General features: G+C 40.5%; 3 protein-coding genes across 3 annotated transcripts; 2 read left to right on the top strand and 1 right to left on the bottom strand.

The window, feature by feature from the left end:
* Positions 1–2,048: 2,048 nt before the first annotated feature.
* On the bottom strand, positions 2,049–9,944 carry maco1a (macoilin 1a). The gene is made up of 11 exons (XM_053334215.1): positions 9,761–9,944; positions 8,620–8,761; positions 8,062–8,188; positions 7,838–7,961; positions 7,529–7,707; positions 5,956–6,499; positions 5,650–5,808; positions 4,608–4,790; positions 4,376–4,496; positions 4,016–4,190; positions 2,049–2,301 (listed from the first exon to the last, which is right to left on the bottom strand). Exons 1-11 carry the CDS (start codon positions 9,838–9,840, stop codon positions 2,099–2,101), a joined length of 2,037 nt encoding a protein of 678 aa, XP_053190190.1. The 5' UTR covers positions 9,841–9,944; the 3' UTR covers positions 2,049–2,098.
* A 112-nt stretch (positions 9,945–10,056) lies between these two features.
* On the top strand, positions 10,057–14,266 carry srfbp1 (serum response factor binding protein 1). The gene is made up of 3 exons (XM_053334345.1): positions 10,057–10,139; positions 11,808–12,260; positions 12,357–14,266. The coding sequence occupies exons 2-3, from the start codon at positions 11,808–11,810 to the stop codon at positions 13,641–13,643; spliced, it is 1,740 nt and encodes a 579-aa protein (XP_053190320.1). The 5' UTR covers positions 10,057–10,139; the 3' UTR covers positions 13,644–14,266.
* Positions 14,267–16,073: 1,807 nt separating this feature from the next.
* e2f3 (E2F transcription factor 3) lies at positions 16,074–19,874 on the top strand. The gene is made up of 7 exons (XM_053334147.1): positions 16,074–16,197; positions 16,591–16,696; positions 17,488–17,728; positions 17,961–18,085; positions 18,910–19,040; positions 19,184–19,373; positions 19,591–19,874. Exons 3-7 carry the CDS (start codon positions 17,580–17,582, stop codon positions 19,872–19,874), a joined length of 879 nt encoding a protein of 292 aa, XP_053190122.1. The 5' UTR covers positions 16,074–16,197; positions 16,591–16,696; positions 17,488–17,579.
* Positions 19,875–26,096: the final 6,222 nt, after the last annotated feature.

Genomic DNA, 26,096 nt, shown 5'->3' with positions numbered 1-26,096 from the left:
TTCTCTTTCCTTCTACACAAACTCGTAAAAGCAACTTGAGAACTGAATTCACAACGCCAGAGCGATCCACAGAAATACTTTTCCAGGTAGGCAACATGACATCACAACATGGTCAAATGGTTCAAAGGGGGTCAAAACCTTTTTTTTTTCCAACACAACACATTCACAGAATCCTTCCTGGTAGAAAAATAGAGGAAATCAACTGAAATATGAAGGGAAATATATCAAGGAGGCGCTACTCGATCAAAGTCTGTAACAAATAAATAAATGAGTAACACAATCAGTCCAACTGACCTCCTGCTGCTTCACCATGATCAGCCCAGAACCTTGTAAACACAACACCATCCGAATATGTTCTAATGACATCAAAATAATAATAATAATAATACTAACAGCACTCTTCTGCAAACATTATGCTAGCTACATCGATCAAAGTATGGATGGAAACTGAACATCAACACTTGGCACTTAAGAACTGAAATGAAATAAACAAAGAAAACATTCCTCAGTAAGTTAATGTACATTGTTGTAAACAACTAAATGCCAACTCTAGGGCATGATAACAGACAATCAGTTTGGTTAACGTTTGGCATACCAAGACTGCGTTGCTATGAAATGACATGAACCATGTCCAGTGTTATGTTTTCCCTTTGAGACGAACCTAAAGCTGTAATATTGTGACCAATTAGTAACATGTCTGACACACCAGGTGTAATCATTATAGAACTTGGAATACTGAATTGAGATGAGTGTGAGCGACCGTTAGCTGGTACGAATGAAACCCTGGCCAATCGGAGCTGGAAGCCAGAGAGAGAGAGAGAGAGAGAGAGAGAGAGAGAGAGAGAGAGAGAGAGAGAGAGAGAGAGAGAGAGAGAGAGAGAGAGAGAGACTGCTTTGAAGTGTGATGCTTTTAGATTCCAGGATTCCAAAGTATGTGTTTTCTGCATCTTAAAAAGAGAAATTGCAAGGCACTGTAAAAATCTGCAAATAACGGTAACCGACCAGTTACCTAGACATCATTAAATCCGGTGAACGATATGGCCTAACGGGTTCTAATTTGGTCCAGAGGGAGAGGAAAGGTGTCTGCAGCAAACAGGTGAACATTAATAGAAAGCTGTTGGGGTTTTTTTTTGGCAGTGCCAGGTCGAATCTAGCTGAAGCTATTTTTTTTTTCTTTCTTTTTTAAAAATAATAATCCTGGAGAATCCACAATTCCAGCATTTAGAGAATCATCTGTTGTTGGACTATCTGAGGAAAACAGCAAACATTTATCTGTTCAATATCACTTATTTTTTCTGAAGAAAATGTACATTTGTCAGAACTGAACTGAAACATTACAAACAATCACTGTTTTTCTTAAGTTAAAGGTGATATCAAAACATGAACAGGTTTACATTCATGTATCTCTCACAGGGCTTCACTTTACTTTACTTTACTTTACTTTACAGGTGAGCTTCGAATTCTAATCTGAACTGAAATCTTCCGCCTTAATGTTCAACACCATGAAAAGCCAATTCTTACATAAATTTAAAAGAAATCTGGATGTCAATTCACTAGAGAAGACAATATGGCTGTTGGGGGGCGGGGTGGGGGGTTGGGGGGGGGCTCATATACTGTACATCAAAAGAAGACTTGACATGAAGCGATGCATGATGGCTCTTTAGTAGACAGTTGGCCAACACCTTGTGTGTTCCTTTCTCCCCCTTCAATCAGATCACGCTGTCTAATGGCTAAATCCCAAAAATTCAACAACAACAACCAAAAAAAAAGAATCCTATTGTGTACACACACCCCTCAAAATAATAGTTCTCATAATAGAACCAAAAAAAAAAAAGGACCCAAATACACAATATGTATGGAGGGGTTGTGTGCACCGCTTGTGTGTGTGTGTGTGTGTGTGTGTGTGTGTGTGTGTGTGTGTGTGTGTGTCTGCGTTCATGTTGTTGTGTCTGTATGTGTTTTATTAGAGTGCAAAAAACTGTCGGGGGGAGGGGGGGCTGGTAAACTCAAATTAACCCAAACCGGAACCGAGAGCTTCACCGAAAAATTAAAACTGAAAAAAAGAGTTCTGTCTGACAAAAAGTGTGGTTTGTCAGAGTCACTTTTTGAGGGGCTGGTAGACTGAAGCGTTGGGGTCCAGGGAGGAGGGACTATTGTCCATAAACTTGGAGGAATAGTGTGGGGTGACGGGGCTGAGGTTGCTGCCGTCTGACGAGTAGGACAGGCTGGGCATCACCGCCATCACCTCTGCTATCTTCTGCTTCAGCTCGGCGATCTCCTGCTCCCTCTGGTGGATCTGACCTGGAGGAGACGGAGGGGAGGGCAGGGGCAGGGGCAGGGGCAGGGGCAAAGATGTTAATGTCAAAGAGTAAAAGAGAGGGGGAGGTGGGGGTGTGCTCTAATGATGTGCTGTTGGGTAGTGGACCCCGACTCATGACATTTTTGTGGAGGGAGCTAAAGATAAAAGACAATTTTGCTGACTGCATTAGAAACACCAGGTTGTCATGACGATTCCAGTAAAACCCTCTATCCTTGTATATCCTTTTATATCACAATATGGATACTTTCTGATACAATTGATAATAGACATGAATGGGTACTTTAAAATCTTAAATTAAAGCATGTCATTATTCATGCAAAAAATCCCAAATCCAAACACTGTACTGTAGCAAATCACTCTTTTACAGGCTAATGAGGCTAATATTTGCTAACCTGCTAATGTGGAGTAGAATCAATTGACTGTTATATTGTCACATTATAGCGTTTTCTCACATGTCCCAGCAGGAAAAGCACAGCTGTAATTAACAACAACAACAATAATGACCAAATTCCATCTGGGCGTGATAGAGTGACTCATCGGTACTTTTAAATGTAGCCGAGTCATCGTTACCAAAATTGGTTTCATCTGTGCTTTTTCACAAGAAGTTATAATGGCTGCTAGGAGAAAAAAAGCCTCTCTGTACTTTTATATACAGCTAATAGAGCTTTTTCACTGAAGGCATTTTGACATGTCACAGTAGGTGTAAATGTATTAACAATGAGCTGTGTCAGCTTCAGGGTTTAATGGAATGGAGCCATTGTTAATGTTATCAGTGACACAGTGCATACAAGTCAATATGTCAATATGGGAAAAAAGAGCCAACCTGCTCAAAATGAAGGTAACTGTAGCTCACTTGACAGCAATGCAACTCTAAGAATAACACACTATTATTATTATTATTATTCACTTTTATTAATACAACTAAAAATAATTCATGTAATGTTTCTTCTGAATGTGTGAAAAGGCCAGTGGGAGATGTGTGAAAATATACAGCTAAGATGGAATGATTCATAGTCAATATTTAGCAAAAATAAAAGCAAATTCTCACATGAATTACATCTTGCATGGCTCTTAATTTAATATAATTATTATGTTTTTTTCTTCCACAGCTTTTGTGGGAACAATGCAAACAAACAAGCGGCCGTGATCCATATTTAAATCATTTGAATGTGGTGGTGGTGGGGGGAAAAACAGAACTGAATAGTAATCATGATCCCATGGGGATGTGGCATGGAAAACAGCTCGAATGGTACGTGGCTGCCAAGAATAGATAAGAAAACCAATTCTCAACAAGCCTCTGGTCATTTTCTTTTGGTAACCAAAACATTTTGGATATTTAAGACATTTTCAGACGGCCATTAGGTTTGAAACTAATCTTTTCTTCTACTGTGGACCATCAAATTTTGACAAGAAATTAATTTAAGAGCTTTGGATTATAGACTAGGAATAGGCATTTTAAGTCACTTCAATATCAATAGGACATTCAATTATTATAGAATACTCAAAAACGTGCTAAAAAACACTTATAGTAAGAATGGGGCCGAAAATTAACTCAATATTACTCATTATTTATGACGCACCCACTTAGTTAAGTTTAGGCATGAGCATGATGGTCAGAGGTCGGGGGTGGGGGGGTGTATCCTGTAGGGTTACAGTAAGTCTACAACGCACTGCATCCCTACAGTCCGCATCTACCTTGTGCTATCTCCAGCTGCCTCTTGGCGTCCCCCAGCGCAGAGAAGAGGTCCAGTTTGATCCTGGTCTCTGCACTCAGGCTGTTCTCCAGGTGCTGGGTCTTCTCCTGCATGGCTGACAGCGCTGACATCAACACCTCTGTGTCCTTCTCGTTCTCTTTATATTTCCGCAGCTCCTACGTTTGACAGGATAGAATTGAGATGATGAATGAGAAATGAGATAAGCCCCCCCGCTTCAGCTTCTTGTGTATATTTTAGACTAACCAGTTAGACTAAAAGTTATTACGAGCATGAAAGCTTACAATCACAAATTGAAAGCCTTATCTTGTTTCAAAAAATGAGTTGTGCTACTCAGTCTTACCTGACACTTGCCCTCTAGATCCCTAATCTGCTCCTCCTTAAGTTTCATGTCCATGCTGAGTTTCTTGCACTCTGTCTCCAGCTCTCTGATGCGACCACGCAGGGAATCAGTGGACTCCACTCTGTTAGAGAGAAGAGACCAACTTTTAAAAGTGACAAAGAAAAGAAATCCACTCCTGTTACACACTTAATCACTCTGTTCAAATTGTATTGGTTTAAATCTATATAAATACCTTGTGGCAGCGGCTAAAGCTACAGCTCTGGCAGCAGTGGCTTCCTCCATCTTCTTCCTCTTCCTCTCCTCAGCCAGCTGTTTCTCAACGAGGGCCCGAGCCTCCTGCTCAGCCTTTAGCCTCTTCTCCAGCTGGGAGATGGTCTGCTTATCCTTCTGCTTGGCCTGGACGGCACTGTGGAGCCTAAAATATAGAGAATCATCAATAATTGAGTCAGCAAGATTGTGAGATGAAACCACTTTGATAGAAAGTGGAGCTTTTGGAGTTTAACGCATGTTTTTGCCATACAAGAAAAGTTCTGGGGACCCAAGCATCACATGGTTTCTGACTACCTCAGTATACTTTCTTATAACATGCTTGTCATTGTCAGTGTGTGATGTCCACATCTTTTCACCGATGTGTCATTTATGGTGTGGCGTGTCATGTAAGCTTATTGTCAGAGTTAAGGCGAGTATACTGTGCTGTACATCAGAGATCACGTTAACTGAATATTTTATCTAGTATCTTCTTGTCTAGTTTTTGGTCTTGCGTGCATGACCTCATTGTTTAGGGGTCTTCCATCGAAAAAAGTGGGGGACTGATGTGATGGAGAATTAAAAATACGACTGATAACGTAAGGCCAGAGAGGACTGATGAATATTCCAGGTGATGCTGAGTTCTGTGACGTCACGCTCACACAGGCAGATGTTCAAACTTTTTCAAAATTAAGATCCCTTTTAAAGAATGTGGGCATCACTACTGACCTCCACGCTGTAGGCTACCTAATGTATCTCGCTATCCAGGTGTTGACAGCGTGTTGAAGAGCTACAGACTGGATTGTTTTGGAGCACATCTGTGACCACTACAGTTCACAGAGGGGTGCAGCTGAAAATGAATGAACGAATGAAAGGAAACAAAAGCTATTAAATCTGTCTAATCACCATTAAAAAGTGAAAATTTAAATGACGGGTAATAATAGATTGTGTCAGAATTTTTTTACGACCCTGCCCACCAAAATGAGGGACAATGAGTCTAACTTGACCGCTGCTGCAACTGTCCTCACTTGTTCTGTAGGAGCTCGTTGTCCTGGCGGAGCTGGCCCAGTTCAGAGCGCAGGCTGCGGTCCTGGCTGCTCAGAGAGGAAAGCTGACTCCGCAGCTCCGACTCCAACTGTCTGTTGGCCTGAAGATCTGCCTTCAGACGCTTCACATCTTGCTCCAGCCTTTCACCAAAGAAGAAGAAGAAGAAGAGAGGGTCATCTCACATCTTACAGAAGCCACAGTTGAGTCCAGTATAGACCCAGTTATATGTTTACACTATAAAGAATTACAGAAGTGTTTGACACAGTATGGCATTGTGTGTTTCTTACCGCACTAAAGCGTCTGGCTTGCCCAGCTGGTTATTAGGGATGCAGTTCTCCACTGGATCTTTCTGACCCTTCCCTGCCCCCTTCTGCTTCTTCTCGTTCTTACCGCTCGAGGAACCCTGCGGGACGCTCCCGTTTGTGGAGCTGTGGTTGCGCGGAGACGAGTTGGAAATGTTGCCGCCGCCTCCGCTCGCATTTTTGTAGTTCTTCCCCGTTCCCCCCATTTCCTCTTTAGAAGCGGAGTGTGTGTTGGCGTCGGCGTGTGTGTTCTCTCCTGCCAGGTCGTTATTCAGTCTCTTTGTCCCGACGTAGTTCTCAATATACTCTGTCTCCTGTAGTTTGGAGTCCAGTGCGTGTATAATACTGTTGTTATTGATTCCGATTGTGTTTTGTTTTTTGCCCTCGCGCTCTTTCGCAGTACTGTCCTTCCCTTTTTCCCGGTACTCCAGTTCTGGTAACGGGACTGAAGTGCTTTTCTTACCGGGAGGTGCTCCGTTTTGGGATATTACTGAAGGTTCGACCTCTGAGATCCCTTTAGCTAAAGCGGCTGGAAGAAAACAAGCACAGGACGCATTAGAGGATATGCAGAAACGTACGAGACAGATTGAATCAAATTCCAAAACACACTGGAAACCTATTTAAGCGTAAACAAGAGATTGAACGATGGCCGCTGATACAAAACAGAGAATAACCTTGACAAGGTACATAAACAGCCTTGTGCCAGCAGGCTGTTGAATAAATAATATCTTGTTTTCTATAAACCACGTTAAAAGATTTCACACCTAATCCTCCATAAATCGTACGGCTCAAGACACTTCCCCCTTCACCTTCATTTACGAGGTTCCAGTCAGTTTATATTACGAATGCTCATAATCTATTATTTCTATGTGAGCTCTTTGTGACACCAGAGAATATAAATAATCCTGCATGTCTTGCTGTCAGTTACCAGCATTCGATTTCCCAGCGTCTGCCATGTAGAGCTGATGATGCAGGACAACTATTCATTTATTGGACAGTCACTAATACAGTCCAATAAACATGTCCTGCCATGTCCATTTGACATCATGTTTACGACTCTCAATAAGTCGGTGTGAACACAAACATGACCAGAACAAAAATGCAATAATACTTCCTCTTTTTTTTTTTTTTTACCTATAGTCTTTGCCAAATTAACCTAACCACAGAAAAATGACAAATCATTTTTCAAACTTGTATGATCACATACTCTAGTTACACAAATACATGTAGCTTGTGTCAGAGAGGAAAAACATTGAGAACATAGACTTTATGTCCCAGAATAAATGTGTCCAATGAATTGGTTAAATGAACTGAATAAATGCAAATTCTAGCACAAGCTACTTCATCTGTTAAATCTGACGTCTGATCATACAGACGGTACACCACTGTCACCTTTGATCCCTGTTCATGAGTAACTTTAGTTGTGATGGGATCATTTTTATTGTCACTACTGCTTCTCCTTTCAAAATGTACTTACTTTTCAAAAAGCATTGATGTAAGTGTTGTATTTTATAAATATGTGTGTGTGTGTGTGTGTGTGTGTGTGTGTGTGTCTCACCCTCCTCTGCCTCCCTCTCCTGTCTCTGTAGCATCTGTTGCTCTGGTGGTAAAGCCTGTTGTAGAAGCTGCATGTAGAATTCGTTCTCCTTTTGCACTTCCTTCTGTTTCCTCAGTCGCATCTTGTAGCTCACGTAGCTTTTAAAGCCGAAGCCCAGAGTCACCACTGGATAGCCGATACTATGGAGGTGGAGAGAAGCACTGAGTGTCAACTTATCCTTTTCTAAGTGATAAAAATAAAAGTATAGCAGAGTAAAATGAGTTATAATGACAGTAAAAAAGACTATACGTAGCATCAAATAGCTTTTACCAGTGAGCAGCAAAAGGTCGGCACAGGTCTACATGAAAGTTCTTCAGATCTTTGAAGCGGATGGCGGCTTCAATGTACACAAACAGGATCCATAGCGATACAGTAGGTAGACAGACTCCTCTCTCTGTGTAAAAGTAAGACAAGGACAAAAAAAAAAAAAAAAGGTGAAAGGGGCCATTTGGCTGGCAGTCATTAAAAAGAATCCACGGAAAGCTTCAACTGACCTGTGTGCCAGACATACTGGACCCATACGTAGGTGCTGGCAGCGAAAAACAACCATTGGACGGGGATGAAGAGGAGGCAGATGATGTCTGATGTAAACGCCACGCAGACGAAGAAGACTGAAAATGCCTAAGTGTTGGAGAGAGAAAAAAAAGTACATATGCTAAAACAACTGTGCATGAATAAAGTGTAAATAAAGCATTTTTAGTACGGAAAATGTGCGCACACACACACACACACACACATACACACACATATATATTACACTTACACACTAACATGCATACTTGATTTTCCATGCTTGACAAGTATGAAACTACCTTAGCTACTTGTGTACTATTTGATTAATCCATAGGATACAGCACATAGAATTATTTGCACTGAATATTTGTCATGTAGATTTAAGATTCACGGTATTTAATCTATCCACATGTTGCCTTGACTACCTCCAGCTCGGGGTGTAACATCGCAGTTTTGTAGATTTCAAGTGTTCTCCTCTACTTAATGTCAGGTGGAAAACAGAGTTAGGGGTATGTATTGACGTGCACACAAGTTCTTACCAGTCCTTGATATCTGAAGGAGTCGTAGACACTTCGAATGAAAAGCCAGAAGGGCCACAGGTACTCAAACCTGAACTCTAGCACAAAGTCAGCCAGGAGAACCAACACCCACACTACCAAGAACTTCAGGTACAGGAATGTACTGCAGGAGAGGACAAGGAGAGAAGAAAATACAAAGGAAAATGTTCAAAACACATGAAGGAGACAAAAAAGAGTGCTACTCGATAGGGATTATCATGGATTTAAGATGGGATCAGAGGATTGGTTCATAAAACAGTCTGGTGTTTATAAGAAGCACATCTCTGCTGTGATGTAAAGAAAGTGTCTCCTCAAGTTCCTACAAGGTTTGAAGGCAGCAATGACTGTGAATTGAATTCTATGTATTCCCAACAAGTCCTATAATAATATGTTGCCACTATTATTATTATATTATAGTGATATATGCAATGGTGTCAACACATCAAAAGGAGAAAGGGAGAATATGTACAGAGTCATGTCTGGACATGTTACTTTGTGAACAGCTGGTTCCTTTTTTCTGACTAACAATCAGTCAGTCTGTAGAAACAGGCGTGCTATTTTAATATTTAAAATCCTCTAATGTATAAGCGCTTTACATGTTCCAATTAGAGCCGACCAATTAGATGCTAATTGTTTTTCTTTGGCGTGCTCACATTCAGTCCTCTGTCTCTGCCAGACAAAGCACAGGTGAGAGCCCCGCCGTCGGCGTCACCCCGGACATCAAAACGAGCGCCTCTATCGTTGCTGCTGTCATTTCAAGCTCGAACAATATTATTCTCGCTTATTTAATATTATTCCTTTTATCTGCACACATGTATACTCTACCGAAATGTGTTACAATTCATACTGAACGCTCACAGAGTCTCAATAACACATTTCAATTCAATTTAACCAGAATTTGAATATAACTAGCTAGCTAGGAACAAATCATGTATGAGATGCCACATAAGTAACGTAGGCCTGTCATTTTCACAATAAGCGGGCATGTTCATTTAGCTGCTTGTGTCGCTCAAAAAAGCAAAACGTGCACGAATATGAATGTTGCACATACTAGCAGTCCTGTCTTGACATATGCAGAGAGGCGCCATTGTTACACAACAGCGTCCCTCCAGCCTGTCTGTACCTGCTATATATACCCTCGGTGATTCGGTTCCGTTTTAACGGCCGTCGGAGTTTGCTGCAGTCCGCATTGCGCCGCTTCATCCTCCCCCTGTTGATTCACTTGTGATAACGGTCTGGTAACTGTGTCGGGAAATGTCATTCGCTCATCCTAATATTTCCACTTCTTCAATTATCCACCATTGTTGTTGTTTTATGCACATGAAACAAAGAAATAAATAAAAACAGTCCGCGGAAGGCCCTCCCCTTTCTCACGACACGTTGCGTCCTCTTGCCAACGTCTGACGTCACTACGCCGCTGTTGGAGGCGTACGAATCATGGCGGCTCACTTCGAGTCGAGACTTTTCTTCATTTCTTCTTGTTTAATGTCGACTAAACACAGGTAAGCACGGATATAACGCGATATAATGCCTTTATTTTACTTACCGATCTAGAGTGTATCACTTTAACGTTACAGGAGCGTAAATAAACCAATTTAAACAGAACTTCACATGGTCAAAGTGTCCCATGCTTACTCTACCACGTTCGTTTTTGGAGCACTGATCAGGTTTTTACAGTTTTTCTCTCTCGGTAGATATATATGTAGTTTAAAATGGAAACTACATATATATCTACATATACGATATTATTTTATAGAGTGTCATGACATTTCGAAAAATGAGTGTGTCGGGTAGCAGAGATGTATATTGGGAGAGTTTAAATGGGGAAAGAAGTACAGACAGAGCAGTGTGGATGATGGTTTGATCTCTGGGAACACTTTTATTCATCTGAATGAGAAAGTGGTCTAACACTTTTTAACCCCACTGTCTATTTCCTAGCAGTAATAAATCATTTTTTGTATTTTATACTACTACTAATAATAATTATAATGATTGTTATTATTATGATTTTATTTGTATAGCACCTTTCATACAATAAATAAAGCTCAAAGTGCTTTACAACAAAATAAATTACATAAATCAAGTGCTCCACATATGAAGATATAACATCTCATTTTCTGTATAAGGGTTGAAAAAAGAACAGAAAAGAAAGAGGATAGAAATAAAAACATTACTGTTATATGAGAATAAAAATAGCAATACATAGTAAAAGTAGCTGAAAAAAATAAAAACTACATAAAGTCAAGTCAAATACAACTATTTTTGTATTATTCTTACAGAACAGCTCATGAGTGGAATAAAGTCCCACACGTTATAAGAGACTCTGTATCATACAATTCAAAAAAAAAAAAAAAAAAGGGTTAATAGACAACCAAACATGTGGGAACTAGGGCCTGAATCATTTGAATGCAGTGTACAAACATTAATTAATTAATTAATTAATGTAGGCTTTATTTCAATACATGCAGTTATGATTCTGTGTGGGGCTGAGTAGTGGGGGGAGTTGGGGCTTTTGGAGTGCTGGTCACTGGCGGGGTCTCGTTTGTGAATTGGGGAGGGTGGGGTGGGTATATATTATGCTTACATGTGTAACTTGGTGATGAAATATTTTATGTGATTATCAGGACATTGTATTGATGATTAATTGTTTTATGTCATTAATAGAATGAAGCATTTACATTTTTTAAAAATATAAATGTTCATTAACGTACACTGCCCCTCTTGAACAAATAAAATAAAATAAAAGTAAAGTATTAAAAGAAATGCAGTAGTGACTGATAGAAAAGCTAAAGTGAGGAGGTAAGTTTTTGGCTTTCTCGTAAAATATTTAGTAAACTGGCTTCCCTGATATCTATCGGTAGTTGGGTCCATAATTATGGGGTGTAATTGACAAAGGCTGCATCTCTGATTTTCTTTCTGCTATTGCTGGAGCAGTGTTCTTGAAGGCAAATAGCTAACATGGGAGTTTGCCACGTAGCATGGTCCTAGCCCATTAACAGCTTTGTATGGAAGGAGGACCTTAAAGTCAGTTCTGAAACTAACAGGAAGCCAAAACTGGACTAATGTGTTATGTTATTTATGTTAATTAATGTGGGGATTGGGCATCCTTCATTTAAAAACTAATTTCAGTTAGTCATGTTTGCTGATCTATAATGTGTTTGTTTCAACAGATGATGTATACCATGGATAAGGTAGAGAAAATGCTGTCATCAGCTGAGGAAGAAGAGAAGGAAGAGGTGGAAGAAGTGGAAGAGGAAGAATCAGCAGTAAATGATGACGAAGAAGAGGAAGACGGAGTTGACGACGAAGAGGAAAGCGGAGATGACAAGGAAAAGGACGAGGAGGCGATTACACCGGCCGGAGATGAAACTGAGAAAAAGCCTCCACCGCCTGCTCAACCTAAAGACAAAAAGCAACCTGAGGTCCTGAACCTCAACAACGAGGTGGTGAAGATGAGAAAAGAAGTGAAGAGGTTGAGGGCTCTGATCAGCAGGAAGCTGGCACGTCAGATTGCCGCCCTGAAGAAAAAGAAGGGCAAAGAGATGGAGGTTGAGAGGAATCAGAGGAGAGCTGCCAGACTGCTGGAGGAGATCCATGCCATGAAGACTCTCTCACCAGACCTGGTACTTCAGAAGTTCTGTTTTTTCATTCCTGATTTTGAAAATGGAGAAACACATTAATGTCTAATTGGATACATTATTTTTTCCTCTCATTTTCAGGTGACCAAAACCGCCTTGCAGAAGACACTCAACTTCGAAAAGGTGTGTAAAGACCCCAAGTCTTCTATCTCTGACCGGGCCATAGCACGCATCACCACCCACCCCCAGTTCAACAAGAAGATCGAAGGCATCAAGGCTGCTGTGAAAGCCTTCAAAGAGGAGAGGATGAAGGATATAGAGCAGGGAGATAGAAGGGGAAAGGTGCAAAATCAAGCTGTAGAAGTGCCTCTAGAGTCACCAGACAGGCGAGGAAGAAAGGGGGAGGAGGAGGAGGAGGAGGAGGATAGCGCAGTGGAGCAGAAGGAAATGGCGAACATTGAGGAAGGCGACAGCCCTCTGAAAAACACAAAAGAGGCAACTGTTTCTAAACCTGAAAAGGTCACGGTGAAAGTAACTCCTCCAGCTGATACAGTTAATGATCAAAAGAAAAAGGTGTTAGAGACTAAGAGTGAGGGACCAGCGTCAGCAAAAACTAGTCCAGTAAAGGACGTTGTGAAAACTAAACCACAAAGTCAAGCTGCGGAGAAGAAACCCGATCCTAAACCTGAGGTGCTTCAGACAGAGAAGGACGAGGAAGAGAGCGATTTAGAGGAGTCTGAAGATGAGGAGAAAGAATACTTTGACGACAGCACGGAGGAACGCTTCCACAAGCAGTCGTCCCAGTCAGAGCAGAGCGACAGCGACGACGACTTCTTCGTGGGAAAGGTGAGCAAATTCAAGAAGAAGAAGAAAAGCGGAGAAGGGGAGGAGAAGAAGCAGGAAGGGAAAACTTCAACAGACAAACTGAACGCTCCAGACGAGATCCAGAGTGAACTGGATGAGCTGGAGTCCAGGCTGAAGTCTAAAGCCACCGCATGTAAGACTGTTTTCTGTTCCAGCCTGTCTGGATCTAAACCCGGTAGAGGTAGAGGTGGAGGTGCAGGCAGAGGTGGGAATAAATTTAGGGGCCAAGGTAGACAGAAACCTGACAGTGGTGTAAGTAGAGATTTTAGCAAAGAGTCCAAATTCCAAAAGCAGGAGAAAGGTACAGCGGGAAATTTCCCTGAAGGCGGATGCAAGCCGGAGGAGAGGGACTTCGCAGGCAGAGGGAGGGGACGAGGCCGAGGACGAGGACGAGGCGACGGTGCAAGGCAAAATGACCGTAGGGGTGGAGGTGTGTTTTCACATCAGGCACCGCCTCAACAGGCTCTGCATCCATCCTGGGAGGCCAGTAAGAAAAGAAAGGAGCAGCAAGGACAAATTATGGCCTTTCAAGGGAAGAAGATCAAGTTTGACGATGATGACTGAACCTGTTCTAATGTCATGTCCATACATGTGGTTGAGTGACTTAAAGCTTGTGCCAGTGTGTTGCAGGGAGTAAAGCAGCCAAGACAGGACAACAACCTGTGATTTTTATATTAAACATAATAGAAAAAATTCAAATTTAATTTAAGTCTGAACTCTAGAAACATGGTGGAGGTTTCTGGCACAACTTCATCTACTTTCAAGGTGCATGGAGAAGGAAAAGAGTCTGAAGAAAGTCAAAGCTGTGACTTTCTTTATATTCTAAACTGTGAAATGCTTCAAGCCATGTACATTTTTTGTGGTATAAGTGTACGATGTTACCACAATTTAAGAAACAAGTATTTTTGGGTGTGTTAAAGTGATATTGAAATTTTGTAAGTGTGGATTTGGAAGCAATGTAGTTAGATTTGTTTAATGTTTTAACCTTTTCACAGTCCTGCTACTTGTCTTAATCCATCTATTCTTCTCATTGTTCTGATGTTAATTAGGGCTGTATTAATGTGTACATTCTATATAATTCATCCACAATGATACAGATGACTTTTCCTTGTTGTTGATCTCATCTCATTATTATTCAATTAAATTATATAAAATGTATATAGTAACAGCTAATATTACTGCTTGTTGCCTTATTTTTATTCTTATAAAAAGTGTATCTGTAATTGCATCAGAAATGTGTTTGAGTCATGAAAACCTGAAATGCAGCACATAGCTGAGAAGAAAAAGATACTGCTTATGACTTTGACTATTGGTCGGCTACATCTACGTCATCACGTACACACAGCGACGTACCTGAGCCCTGGCGAATAGTGGTTTACATGCAAATCAGGTTTAAAGTTGTGCCGCGAAATATGAGTTTCGCACGTAGAATATCCTTCTGTATTATGATTACGTTCATTATCTGCGATATTAATGGATATTATGTAACTGGATAGAGATGGATAGCTATCCCAAAAGCGGCAAATGATAAACTGGCAGAGTAACAGCTTATATTATAGAGCCCCGTCCACAGTAACGCAGCTTGTTCCGAGAATAGCTCGACCGTCCGGACCGTCATCTCCTCGGCCTGCCTGAGTGAGTGTCCGCTTCTCCGAGCCACCCTGAACCGGCCAGATAAAGAACCGTGAACGGGTTGAGGTAAAGTACATGAACCCGATGCACAGCTTAATGTAAACATGTTAACATGCCAGGTGGTCGCTAAAGCCTTTCATCACATAGCTGTGAATAATTAAGTTAATTAATGTACACATGACGACACTCATTTAACCTGGATTCTTACAGTTATGTTGCTCTAAACAACATTTCATGACAACTCTTAACAGTTAACTACGGCCCTTTTTTGGTAGGTTAATGTTTCAGATTGTATCGGATGCTTGTCAGCAGACATCAATACGAGTGGTTGATCAGATTAACCAGCCCGTCACGTACATCAGGACACTGTACACTCTCAGAGACATTTAGTACCATCAGTATGAAGAAACTTCAGTCATGTGGCCGGAGGTTACCGAGGATTATAACGGAAGCGCCCGAGTTGTTTTCGGAATAAAGGCACGTGAATTTCCTCAAAGAGATCGTATTTAATGTACTTAAGTATGATTTTGAGCTACTTGTTTGCTTGAGTATTTCCATTTGATGCTTCTTTCTATTTCAACTCCACTACATTTCAGAAGGAAATATTATTGTACTTTGTACTCCACTACATTTATTTGACAGCTTTAGTAACTTTGACACAATAGATAATATACAAACTTTTAAAATACAACACATTATTAAAGGTGAAACCAGTGGTTTTGAACCTTTTTGGCTTTTGATATCTTACAAAAAGCAGTGTGTAGTCGGGTCACATTTCAGATGTATATGAGTTAACAGCTCCACCAAATAGTGATTTTTCTCCCCTAACTTCTCACACGATTACATTTCAATAAATATTCAAATGATCCAATATTTCATCAAAAATCAAAGATTAGAGAAAAGGTGAAAACAGATTTCTGTATCAGAACTTTGTTTTTCTTCTCACTCTTCTAGCTCCACCTCTTGTAGCTACAAGAGTAACATGCTGCTTGCACAATGATGCTTTAATATGAATAATCTAATTGATTACATATATAATAATATATAATCAGAGGGACCAAACCACTACTTTATTATAATACTTAAACCACATCAAGCTCATAATACACGTCTTGTAATGGAGTATTTTTTACACTGCTGCACTAGTACTTTTGCTGCAGTAAATAATTGTGATTGTGTTATTGAACTTGGTTGGTCTGTGTGTGTGTGTGTGTGTGTGTGTGTGTGTGTGTGTGTGTGTGTGTGTGTGTGTGTGTGTGTGTGTGTGTGTGTGTGTGCATGCTTTTATTTTGAAGTTAACTTACATTTGTGTACTTCCGGTGACTTTCCTCGTGTTTTACCTTGAGCTGAGCCATCATCACGCCGCGCCTTGTCGGGATCTACTTTTTACACACTTTGATACTCGAGCGGTGCACACACACACACACACACACACACACACGCTGACAGCGCTGTTAAACTGTGGAGTTTGTGTGAGATAACGCTGGTAAGAAGCTGACTGAAAGCTGTAATGTTGAAGTGAAGTGCTGTATAGGCCTGTGTGGTGCACAGGGGAGGGGGATGGGGAGATGTTGCTCCAACTAGCTAAATACAGGAGGGAGGGAAGCTAGCTTGTCCCCCAGCTCTCAATAACGATGAATAACTAGCTCTACATGACAAGACATTAGTCATATTTTATATAAAGACATGTCTACTGCTGCTTATCTCAAGTCACAAGTTAATACAATGAATACATGACAACTTTTTATTATGGTCCAAAATGGCTGCCTAGTGAGCCACAGAATTCAATGAGATAAAAGTCAAAGTTGCTTGATGTTAACATGTGAAGCATTTTTACAAGCTGCCTGCTAATAAGTTGTGCAAAACTCTTTACTCCCAGGCAAAGAGAAGGCTGGAGCCAGAAGCTGGTGAACCCCAGGAACTTCAGGATGGTGGCCAGACCGCCAACGCCAAGAAGCCCAGTCTGTGCAACACTGAAGGACAGAGTAAGACTTTGTACTGTAATGACTTGGAACACGTTTGTCTTTCACTACACAAACACACCAGTGAGAATGGAAGACTTCATTACACAACAGTTTGCACCTCCACTGTTGTTAGTGTCAAACAATTGGACCATGACATAAGCGAATGTTGTCCTGCTCATATTTTGCGCCAACAGTGTGTAAGCAAACACCACAGATGTTGAAAAATTGGAGATAACATGTGACAGCAAACGGTAGCCGATGGTGTCTCACACATAGCCTCAAAACATGGTGGCTCAATTAAGCGACTGAGTTTTCTTGGTCTGAATCCAGCAAATTGAAATTTACTGCATATCATTTTCAGTTTTCTTGAAATACTTCACATCCCCGCCAAGAGTTCATCTGCACACGTTATCATTTGAGAACCACATTTTCAGTAAAACATCAGTCTCTTTGATGGACCGTTGGCGTTTAGTTCCTTTTTGATTTAGATTCAGAACATTTCCTGAAGTCTATCCCTCCAAAATCTTTGCTTCTACATGTCACTTTTACCTCACATCGGACCTAAATAGAACCTATACTCCAAACTGCACCATATTCTCCTTAAAAACAAACCCAGTTTAAAACCAATTTATGGTGAAGAGACGGCGTAGATTTAGTAGACTTAGACTTATTGACAACCAAAGAATGGCAAATGTTAGAGATTTAATCCAAATAAGCACATTACAGCATTGCATTATAAGAGATACATGAATCATTAAAGAATCTTGATAGAAACGTTCACAAACTAAAACAATCCCTGCCTGTTTTTCCAGCTTCCACCACCAGTCCCGTAACACACAGGACCCTGTACGAGAAGTCACGCTATGACACCTCACTTGGCTTCTTGACGCACAGGTTTGCAGACATGCTGAAGCGTTCCGCTAACGGGATTTTGAACATAAACATAGCAGCACAGGAACTCAACGCCCCCAAGAGACGAGTCTACGATGTCACTAACGTCCTGGAGGGTGTTCAACTCATCAAAAAGAAATCTAAAAACTACATTGAGTGGTTGTAAGTATAAGCAGTTTTTTTTTCTTTCATTTCTTTCTTTTCTTTCACTTACCTTTTTTCTTTCATTCTAGTGTTGTTTTCTTTAGTTTGTATTATTTAGATGCAGGGATAACCTCCTTTCTAAATGTTACTCTGTAAAGTTTGATCTCTTTTAGTTTTACTTCTGATGTGTTCATGTGTTGTTTGCTGTTGTTTTGATCCTGTTTGACTATGTGTGTGCTTTTGTGTACAGGGGTGGTTCAATGGATGCAAGCGGGGCTCAAGAGCTAAAGTCTCTCATTGATGAGGAGAAGAAACTGGATGAATTGATCCAGAGTTGTACACGGCAAGTTCATCAGATGTGTGAGGACCACCACTGTTGCAAATATCCTTTTTTTTTTGGGGAGGGGGGGGGGGGGGGGGGTAATTTCATCTTCATTTTCTTGTTTCTTCCCCCTCTTTTTCTAACTCATGATTTAGCTGGTTTGTATGAGAACTTTACCAAATGATCACTATTCAAGCTTACAGAAGAGACACCTTTCTGTCTTTGTGAATGTATCAATCATGTTGATTAAGAAAGATGCACAAATGTTTTTACCCCCCCCCCCCCCCCCCCCCACACACACACTTTCAAATCACATTAACCTTGTACTTTTATTTCTAAAAAGCATGTTCAAGGCCCCCATTTTTTGGTATGCTGTCCAGTTGGGGCATACAAAGCTTTGGTTTGTGGTGTATATAAAACTAGTGAATCAATATGAAATACACCCATTTTTTGTTGTATTCAAGTAGTTTTGTTTGGTATTACTGATGTTAGGCAGCCTGGTAAAATGCCCTGAAGAAGGTTTGTTGACTGAAACGTTTGTATATTTCCGCATTAAGTAAAGAAGCAGGAATCCTTTTGAGATTTAAGATAATTACATACTCTTACAACCTGGAGTAAATGAAGGTGTGCAAACGTTGACAGGAGTTGAGGCGGCTTGGTAAAGACAGACTGGCCTTATACCACTTCAAGCACTAAGTTGTTAGAAGATTGTCAGGTTCTGAGGACTGAAGCCTCGATCATGATAGAGGCTAGAGTCAGCGTGGTGTGGAGAGATTAAGGCCTTCTCTGGCAGTTGGGTGGTAATGTGTAGATTCTGGTGTGATTTGTTGGGATATGTCATTGAGTTGATTCACTAGTGGAGGTTGATTATCTTCCTTGACCATGTGGATCACATTTGCCTATTTGACCTACGAGGACATTCAAACAATTCCCAGCTTGAAAGAACAGACCGTGATTGTGATCAAAGCCCCAGCAGAGACGAAACTGGAGGTGCCACACCCAGAAGAGGTATGTTTCAATTCATGTCCTGTTTTTTTTGTAATGAAACTCAATATTATGACTTGGAATTTGAGTCAACCCTCAGGTCAGTTGGTTGGTATGCACTGGTCCTGCATCAGCTGAAATGTTGCGTCCTCTTGCCCTATGTTCAGAACCTCCAGGTCCACCTCCGCAGCACTCAGGGGCCAATCGAGGTGTTTCTCTGCTCTGATAACCCCATCCCCATGGAGGCCACGGATGGCTCTGCGGCCAATGACAGCCACTCTTACTTGTCCATTAATGGGAACAACTCCGTATCCTCTTTATTTCCTTACTCGTCACTTCTCCAGGCGTGTTCCAAAGGTGAGTCTTGCTATTAAGGATCCAATGGTCCATTTAAGTCGAGGTTTGTTGCAGCAGAATAGGACTTGTGTATATATATTTTTTAGAAACAGCTATACTGATAAGTTTTTAGGATCCAATCTTACTACTAGCTTGCTGGGGTAGTATTGTTTAGTGTTTGTACACCTACATTCGCTCATCTTTCCACTTTACCCATGGTCTCCCGTTATCTTTCCAGACTATTCTAACCGTACTTCGGATGTAAATAGTATCTCCAGTCCACTTTCCGAGCTGACACAACACTCAACACCGGTCACTGTCACCCCCATGTCCCCACCGCCCACTTTGCTCCAATCCCCTTCGGAAGACCAACAGAGCTTTGTGACCCTAACCCCACCTCTGGCCTTCTCTCTTGACGGGGAAGAGTATGTCCTAAGCCTGGCTGAGGACGAGGGCATCACTGACCTCTTCTCCTCCGTCGACCTCGGCAACTTGCCCCTAGACATAGACACACACCTCTGAAAAGCCGTTTTGGAAATTCAGTCGTTCTTTTTTTTGTCGGCAATGACCACCGTGACACAAACGGATACATCAGATATTTTATAACAGACATTTTTTTTAATATCTGCATTTTGCCTATCCTGGAAGATGTGACTGGGAATTTCTGACGCTCAGGTATGTGGAGGAGGTTGTTACCTAGAAGCATCACGTAGTGGTTATCGGAATTGCTATTTCGAGAGAGATCTTGAGCTTCAGTGCGTTACATGTCTGGAAGTCCTCATGGGAATAAGTTTCCTCCAAAGTCCCTGTCTCAACACAGGACTTATTCTTGACCCAGCAGTCTTGTGTCAGTTACGTCACAACAGCCTCTGGTAATGGTCTAGAAAGATGAAAAGGATTATATTTTTATCGTGATCATTAAGGAGGAGAGCCCGAAGATTTACACTCATTTAGCATTTAGATGTATTCCATGTGCCCTGCATTAAAAGCTGGTTCAAAGTCATCCTTGACACTTTTCTGCTTGTGTTGTACTCTCGGGAACTGGTACAACTGCGGATGGTGTAATGCTGTGTCATAGTTTCCTTGTGTCATTGAAGATATGAATGATGGATAAAATGCTATGCCTCGTTACAGAGGGTGAGTCATCACCTCGCACAGATATGCAAAAAAACCTCAAAGTCTCACTGCTGCTGCTTACTTACAGCTCATAACTCATTCTCTGAATCCAGTTTTTGCTTCACTCAGTAGTTTTCTTAAGGATTTAGAAACATTTACCAGATGTTTAATTTTATATGTTATATGAAGTGTTGATTCTGTGGTAGCTCTTGAGGACAAACCCCATACAAAAGCAAATGGAAATGTGTTCAGAATCTATAAATGCTAAGTAAAAACAAACAAACACATACATGAAGTAAATCACTAACATTCAGGGAAATGCACCCAAAACAAGCAACAGCTGGTAAATGACAAACTGCTTACAAAAGGAAAAACACTACAGAAAGACTTTGTGTTTTCACTTGTGTTTGTGTTTCAATTAAAATGTATTCTGAGGGCAGTTCTTTGTTTGTGCATGTCTTGTTACTAAAGGCCACCATATGATTCACAAAAACACTAACAAATGTAATTTTACCATTTGAGTGTCAAAGTTGATAGCAGTGCTTTGTCCAAAATATTATGGCAATACTCCATGATTAAAGTTAGATAAAAATAAATTAAAAAAGCAGTTGTCTTCTACAGTTCCATGCCCCTTGAACATCTCGGAAGGTAATTTGCTCAGGTACAAAAACACTGTCTTCTGACTCTTTGCTGCATGGAGGCAGCATGAAAACGTCCAGTGACAATACACTGAACCTCTCAATGTGTTGACTTGCCTTTTCTCTGCTGTACTGTCAAACTGTTGCTTACAAACATCATTCTCAGAGATATTTGAAAGTATGGCAGCATTTTATCAAGTGAGCACAATTTTAATGGTGTTAAATTAATGAGGTGTAATATTGAAGATATTGAAAATCTGTCATCAGTCTTGGAGGATGGAATGGCTCATGTTTTGTAAATTGACCAGCATGGTGTTCAACTGAGCAGTTAAAATAAGTCCAGATTGAGTAAGTCAGTCAGTATTTAGAAAACTACTGTCAGGCAATGATGGGGGAAAGCTGCTATCTTCAATCTAATATCAGTCACAGTTTCTCTCACTCATTCCTAAATGTAGGCAGCACCAGGCCTTAACAGCCAGCCTTAAAGATTAGTGTTTCTGCCATGCTTGCCCTCCTCAGTAATTATCTCTGACCACAACAATGAGCAGCTAACAACTGTTAAAAATAATTTCATCATCTACCCTGGTATGGTCCTATTTGGCCACAAACAACTGAACAGGTTGAGATGAAATGGTGACAATGTCTTAAAGAGATGGGTTAGGAGCATGTACTCTAAACGACTGGACTTTGGCCTGTTTGAGATTGGGGTTATGTCACTGTCCAAAATAATGCTGAGCATTCTAAAAAATGCTAAACCACTTAGGTACCAGATTCTTACTTGCATGACTGCTTCTTAGTGTAGGTAGTACTGTGTATCAGCATGGATGTGGCTTTTCTCCAGATTTGTGCCTTATGCACCTTTTTATACCTAGAAGACCCTGAGGGCTAAATACCTTTTGTGTAACTGATCTCTTTGGTTCTGTTGAAACTAAGTATCAAACTGCAGTACTAGGAGACTTATCATGTTCACTTACTCATTTTGTGTTTTAGTCTGTCACTTGTACTTTGAAATTCTCATAAAGCTAGCTTTATCACTACTCTCACCTTTCAGTGTTAATTCAGTATTTGATCATACTGCATTGATCTCTAAGACTGCAATATCTTGTCTTGAACCAGTCACAACTCAGTCCCTGTTTATGTTTCTGAGATCTAGACATCCTCGATTATTAAGCTATATGTGTTCTTCGGTCTACTCGTTAAAGCCACACGGCTCCATGTGATAAGAGCTTTGAACAATACTGTTAGTGGAAAAAATGCATGTGTTTAAGTTTATCCAGCATTGTTTTCATCAGATGTGATTGAGTGAAGTACAGTACCAGTCCAAAGTTCGGACACAACTTCACATTCCCTTAAATGAGAAAGTGTCCAAACTTTTGACTGGTACTGTAATATATAAGGGTGTGGGGTTATTTTTGGTTTTTCTTTTTTTTTTTTTTTAGTACTTGCAAAAATGTCCAATGTTGAATTGTGACAAATGTCCATCAAAACTTCTGAAATGTTACTTAATGTGGTAAGAGAAGAATAAAGCCACCAAACAAAAATGTGTTTCTTTCACTGGCAAAAGTTAATTTTACTTTGTAAATAAGTATGTATAATGGGTTAATTTTGTGTGAATTCATGGATCAACTGACTGATTTCAGCAGTCACTCACCAGCCATCTAACAGTATTGTATTACAGATGTAAATTACCTTTTTGACAAATGGGATCAATTGGAACAATCAACTAAGGCAAATTGAAGTTAGGTAGTTAATATCTGTAACAGTTTGACACAGTCTGTGTTTATGTTTTCATCCATTAATGTTTTTTCAAATTATAATGACTTGTAGATGTTGATTTATGTTCAGGTAATAATCTCAAAACATATTGAAATATTCAGTACCATTATCAATGTGGCCACTTTCCTTTTCAAGAAATCAGTAACCATCAACAGTTTGAGTATAACTTTTCAAATTACAGATATGAAATTGAGATTGGCGGCCTTGCCAAGTTAGGCTACATGAATATGTCCGAATCATATGACTTGAATAGATTACAGCTGGAGAGAGAACAGTTGCCTCACTTTGTTACAGCACCAACATGCGCTGTTGTCTATTTGCATTCCTGATTGAATGCCAACATGTGGCAGCTTGACAGCTCCATTCTCCATGGTCTGCTACATGAAAGAACAGTCTGCATGTTCTGTGCTTCATTTTGGTGTTCACCAAAACATTTTGTTTGTTATGCAGTGCTGACTCAGTCAAATGTTCATTTAAAAAAAGAAAAAGAAAAAAAAAAAGCGCCTCAAAGTATTCTACAACTTTTATTCCTATCTCTCCTGTAGTGGTATCTTGCTGAAACTGATGCAATATATATGGAGACACTAGGAGGCAGTGTGATCCCACAGCATCCCTGATTCACTACATCATCACATGGTGGTGATGTTTTCAAACAAAGTGTCACCGGGTTCATTCTGGGACTTGACTTTAATTAAATTGGCATCATTAATATAAGTAAATATACCTGAAATCAGTGCTTTCTCTCCTGCTTCTATACCAAAGTTGTCAGACGTTTTGTGCTCATTTTTCTTTGAATTTTGTGTACTGACATGCAATCTGACTGACATTACAGCTGATGAGTGAACCTTTCACAAGACCAGCTCAGTTAACTGAATAAAAAGGTGTTTTTTTTAGAAAAGAGAACAAGTCATGTAGAAATTGTGTCAATATCCTTATTTGCAACTGACCCATTTTAACAATATATAACATATTTAGTCTAGTGAAGAAGTTAAAAACCCAAGGTTTATTGACATAATTGGATCTAAGTCATCTACATACAGTAGGGTGACTTGCTTGGTTTTAGTGATTTACAGTTGTCTGGACAGCATCCTTGTTTTGACAAATGTATGACCATCCAGCACACAAACAACTCCTAGCTGTCACACTAAAGAGAAAATCAGTAGGTATGTAAAAATTTCAGCAAGAGATTCAAGGGTTTAAGGAAAGTAGTCCTCAGCTCTTACACACTGTTTTGCTGTTGATGGTTGATCCATTGTTATTTTGAGAGGTCATAGATTTTAAATATAATTAAGATGTGTCAGAAAATGTTTGGAAGCTTTCACTTAACTTTCCAATGTGCTTTTTGCCCTCTGTATATTCATACATTAATTTAAAACTTTGTTATATCCACCCAGCAATGAATCCAATCATCTCTGTCCCTGCTTCTCTTTGTCTGAGCCACAGCATCTTATAAAAACACATCAGCACCCTCAACATGATGATGTAATCCATTGGGGGCCTGCAGCATCCAGACCCGTCCATAGATGGCAGTGTTGTACCTCAAACTTCCACTTGAACCTAGTCAACCCAGTTCCCCACAAACACTGGTACACACAGTTTGAGTTCATGGAGTCACTGGATCACTGCTATTATTGATTCATGTGTGTTTCTGTTGTTTTTTTTTGTCCTCTCTGTGCCAAAAAGATTTGCACATGAAAAAAAGAAACGGTGAATATTGAATTGGGTCATATTGAATTAGGCCTGACGTCAACCCCCTCCTGTCTCAGGAGTGCTCAGTTAAAGATCAGTCAATATAGCTGTCAATCAGCCAATCAATTGGTCAATGAAGTTTCATTTTTAGAGTGCTTTTCCTTGTCACCTACGATCAAATGACATACAGTAGGTGGGTTTAAACTGCTGAACAAAATACACAGATGGCTGGTCTTAAAGGGCGAATAGGACTAAGTCACCACTTAAGACTCAGTCCCTCAGGGGGTTTAGGAGTGACAAGGAGCAAGTGCAATCCACTCTAAAAGTGCAGGTTGATAGGCTTGTCCAGCTGTCGGCTTTCCCTAAAATATAACACTTGTTACTACGCTGCGCTCTCCTCAACCAGCCTGTTGTTTTGACTGCAGTAATGCACTGAGGCAGGGAGTGAGACAGAGAACAAAAATGAGAGAGGGTTAAAGAGGGAGCACGAAAGCAAGAGAGAGAGAGGGAGAGAGCGTACTACTGATTTCTCATTGGTTGCCGAGAGCACGCCGTCTTTTTGCGTACTGCGCTACCGGCCAATCGGCTGCCTCTGCAATATTTTGGGTTTATGAATGAAATGAATAGTGAGAGAGCAGGACAGGAGTAGTTTGATTCATCACCCATAGCTCTTGGTGTGCAGTCTACTAAAAAGAGATAGGTGCACTTGGTTGCTGTGCAGTCTCACTAAAAGGGCCTCTGGACATATGCGTACAGAACACCCAAAAAGCCCTTGCAGTCACACCTCTCCATACCTTTAGTATCTTATGACTAACTGCAGTCTAAACAGTAGGTCTCTCAGTGAAAGCCTGATCAGTATTGATCGACTGTAGAAAAAATGGACTGGATGTAGAAAAAATGCTTCTTCAGTCTTGGCCTCAGAGGGAGGTATTTAGGGAGAGCTTTTTGAGGAAATAACTATGTGCAGTCATAGCAAATGGTTCTTGTTTTAGTTTGGATTTATGATGTTAACTGTAATGCTAGACTCCCCACCCCCCTAAAATAAGCAAGGGTTGCTGTTCTTTACACCAACATTTTTTATAAAATCAGGCATTGCCTTGAACTCCATATCAGGATAGTACAAGGCAATGTAAAGGTCTGTCTGATCTGGGCAACAGCATTCTATAAAGACACCTTATCAACTCTTGGCGATGTGGAGAGTTTGTAGTTGTAATTGGCAGAGATCAAGAGATCCCTTTTTGGGTCCTCGAACAGCTTTTGAAACTTCCTCCTGAAACAGACAATCCCACAAGCACACTCAGTTCACACATCAATTGGCCAATTGTGCAGATTTGAGAAAGTTTGCAAGATTTGAACAGTCGTAGAACACTGGAGCTTTGAAGAGCTGTGAGAAATTGTTAGTTGTCCTCTCGTAACCATGAAGGCGGGAGGCTTTTTTATGGCATTTTTTATGTAAATGCAGAGGGCTGAAGCTTAAATGGGCTGTTTAGTTGCTCTTTAGGTGTGGCGTCCCTGTGGTCTGCTG

Source organism: Scomber japonicus, chromosome 15 (assembly GCF_027409825.1).
Source record: "Scomber japonicus isolate fScoJap1 chromosome 15, fScoJap1.pri, whole genome shotgun sequence".
NCBI lineage: Eukaryota > Metazoa > Chordata > Actinopteri > Scombriformes > Scombridae > Scomber > Scomber japonicus.
This window is presented reverse-complemented; position numbering and strand designations above follow the sequence as displayed.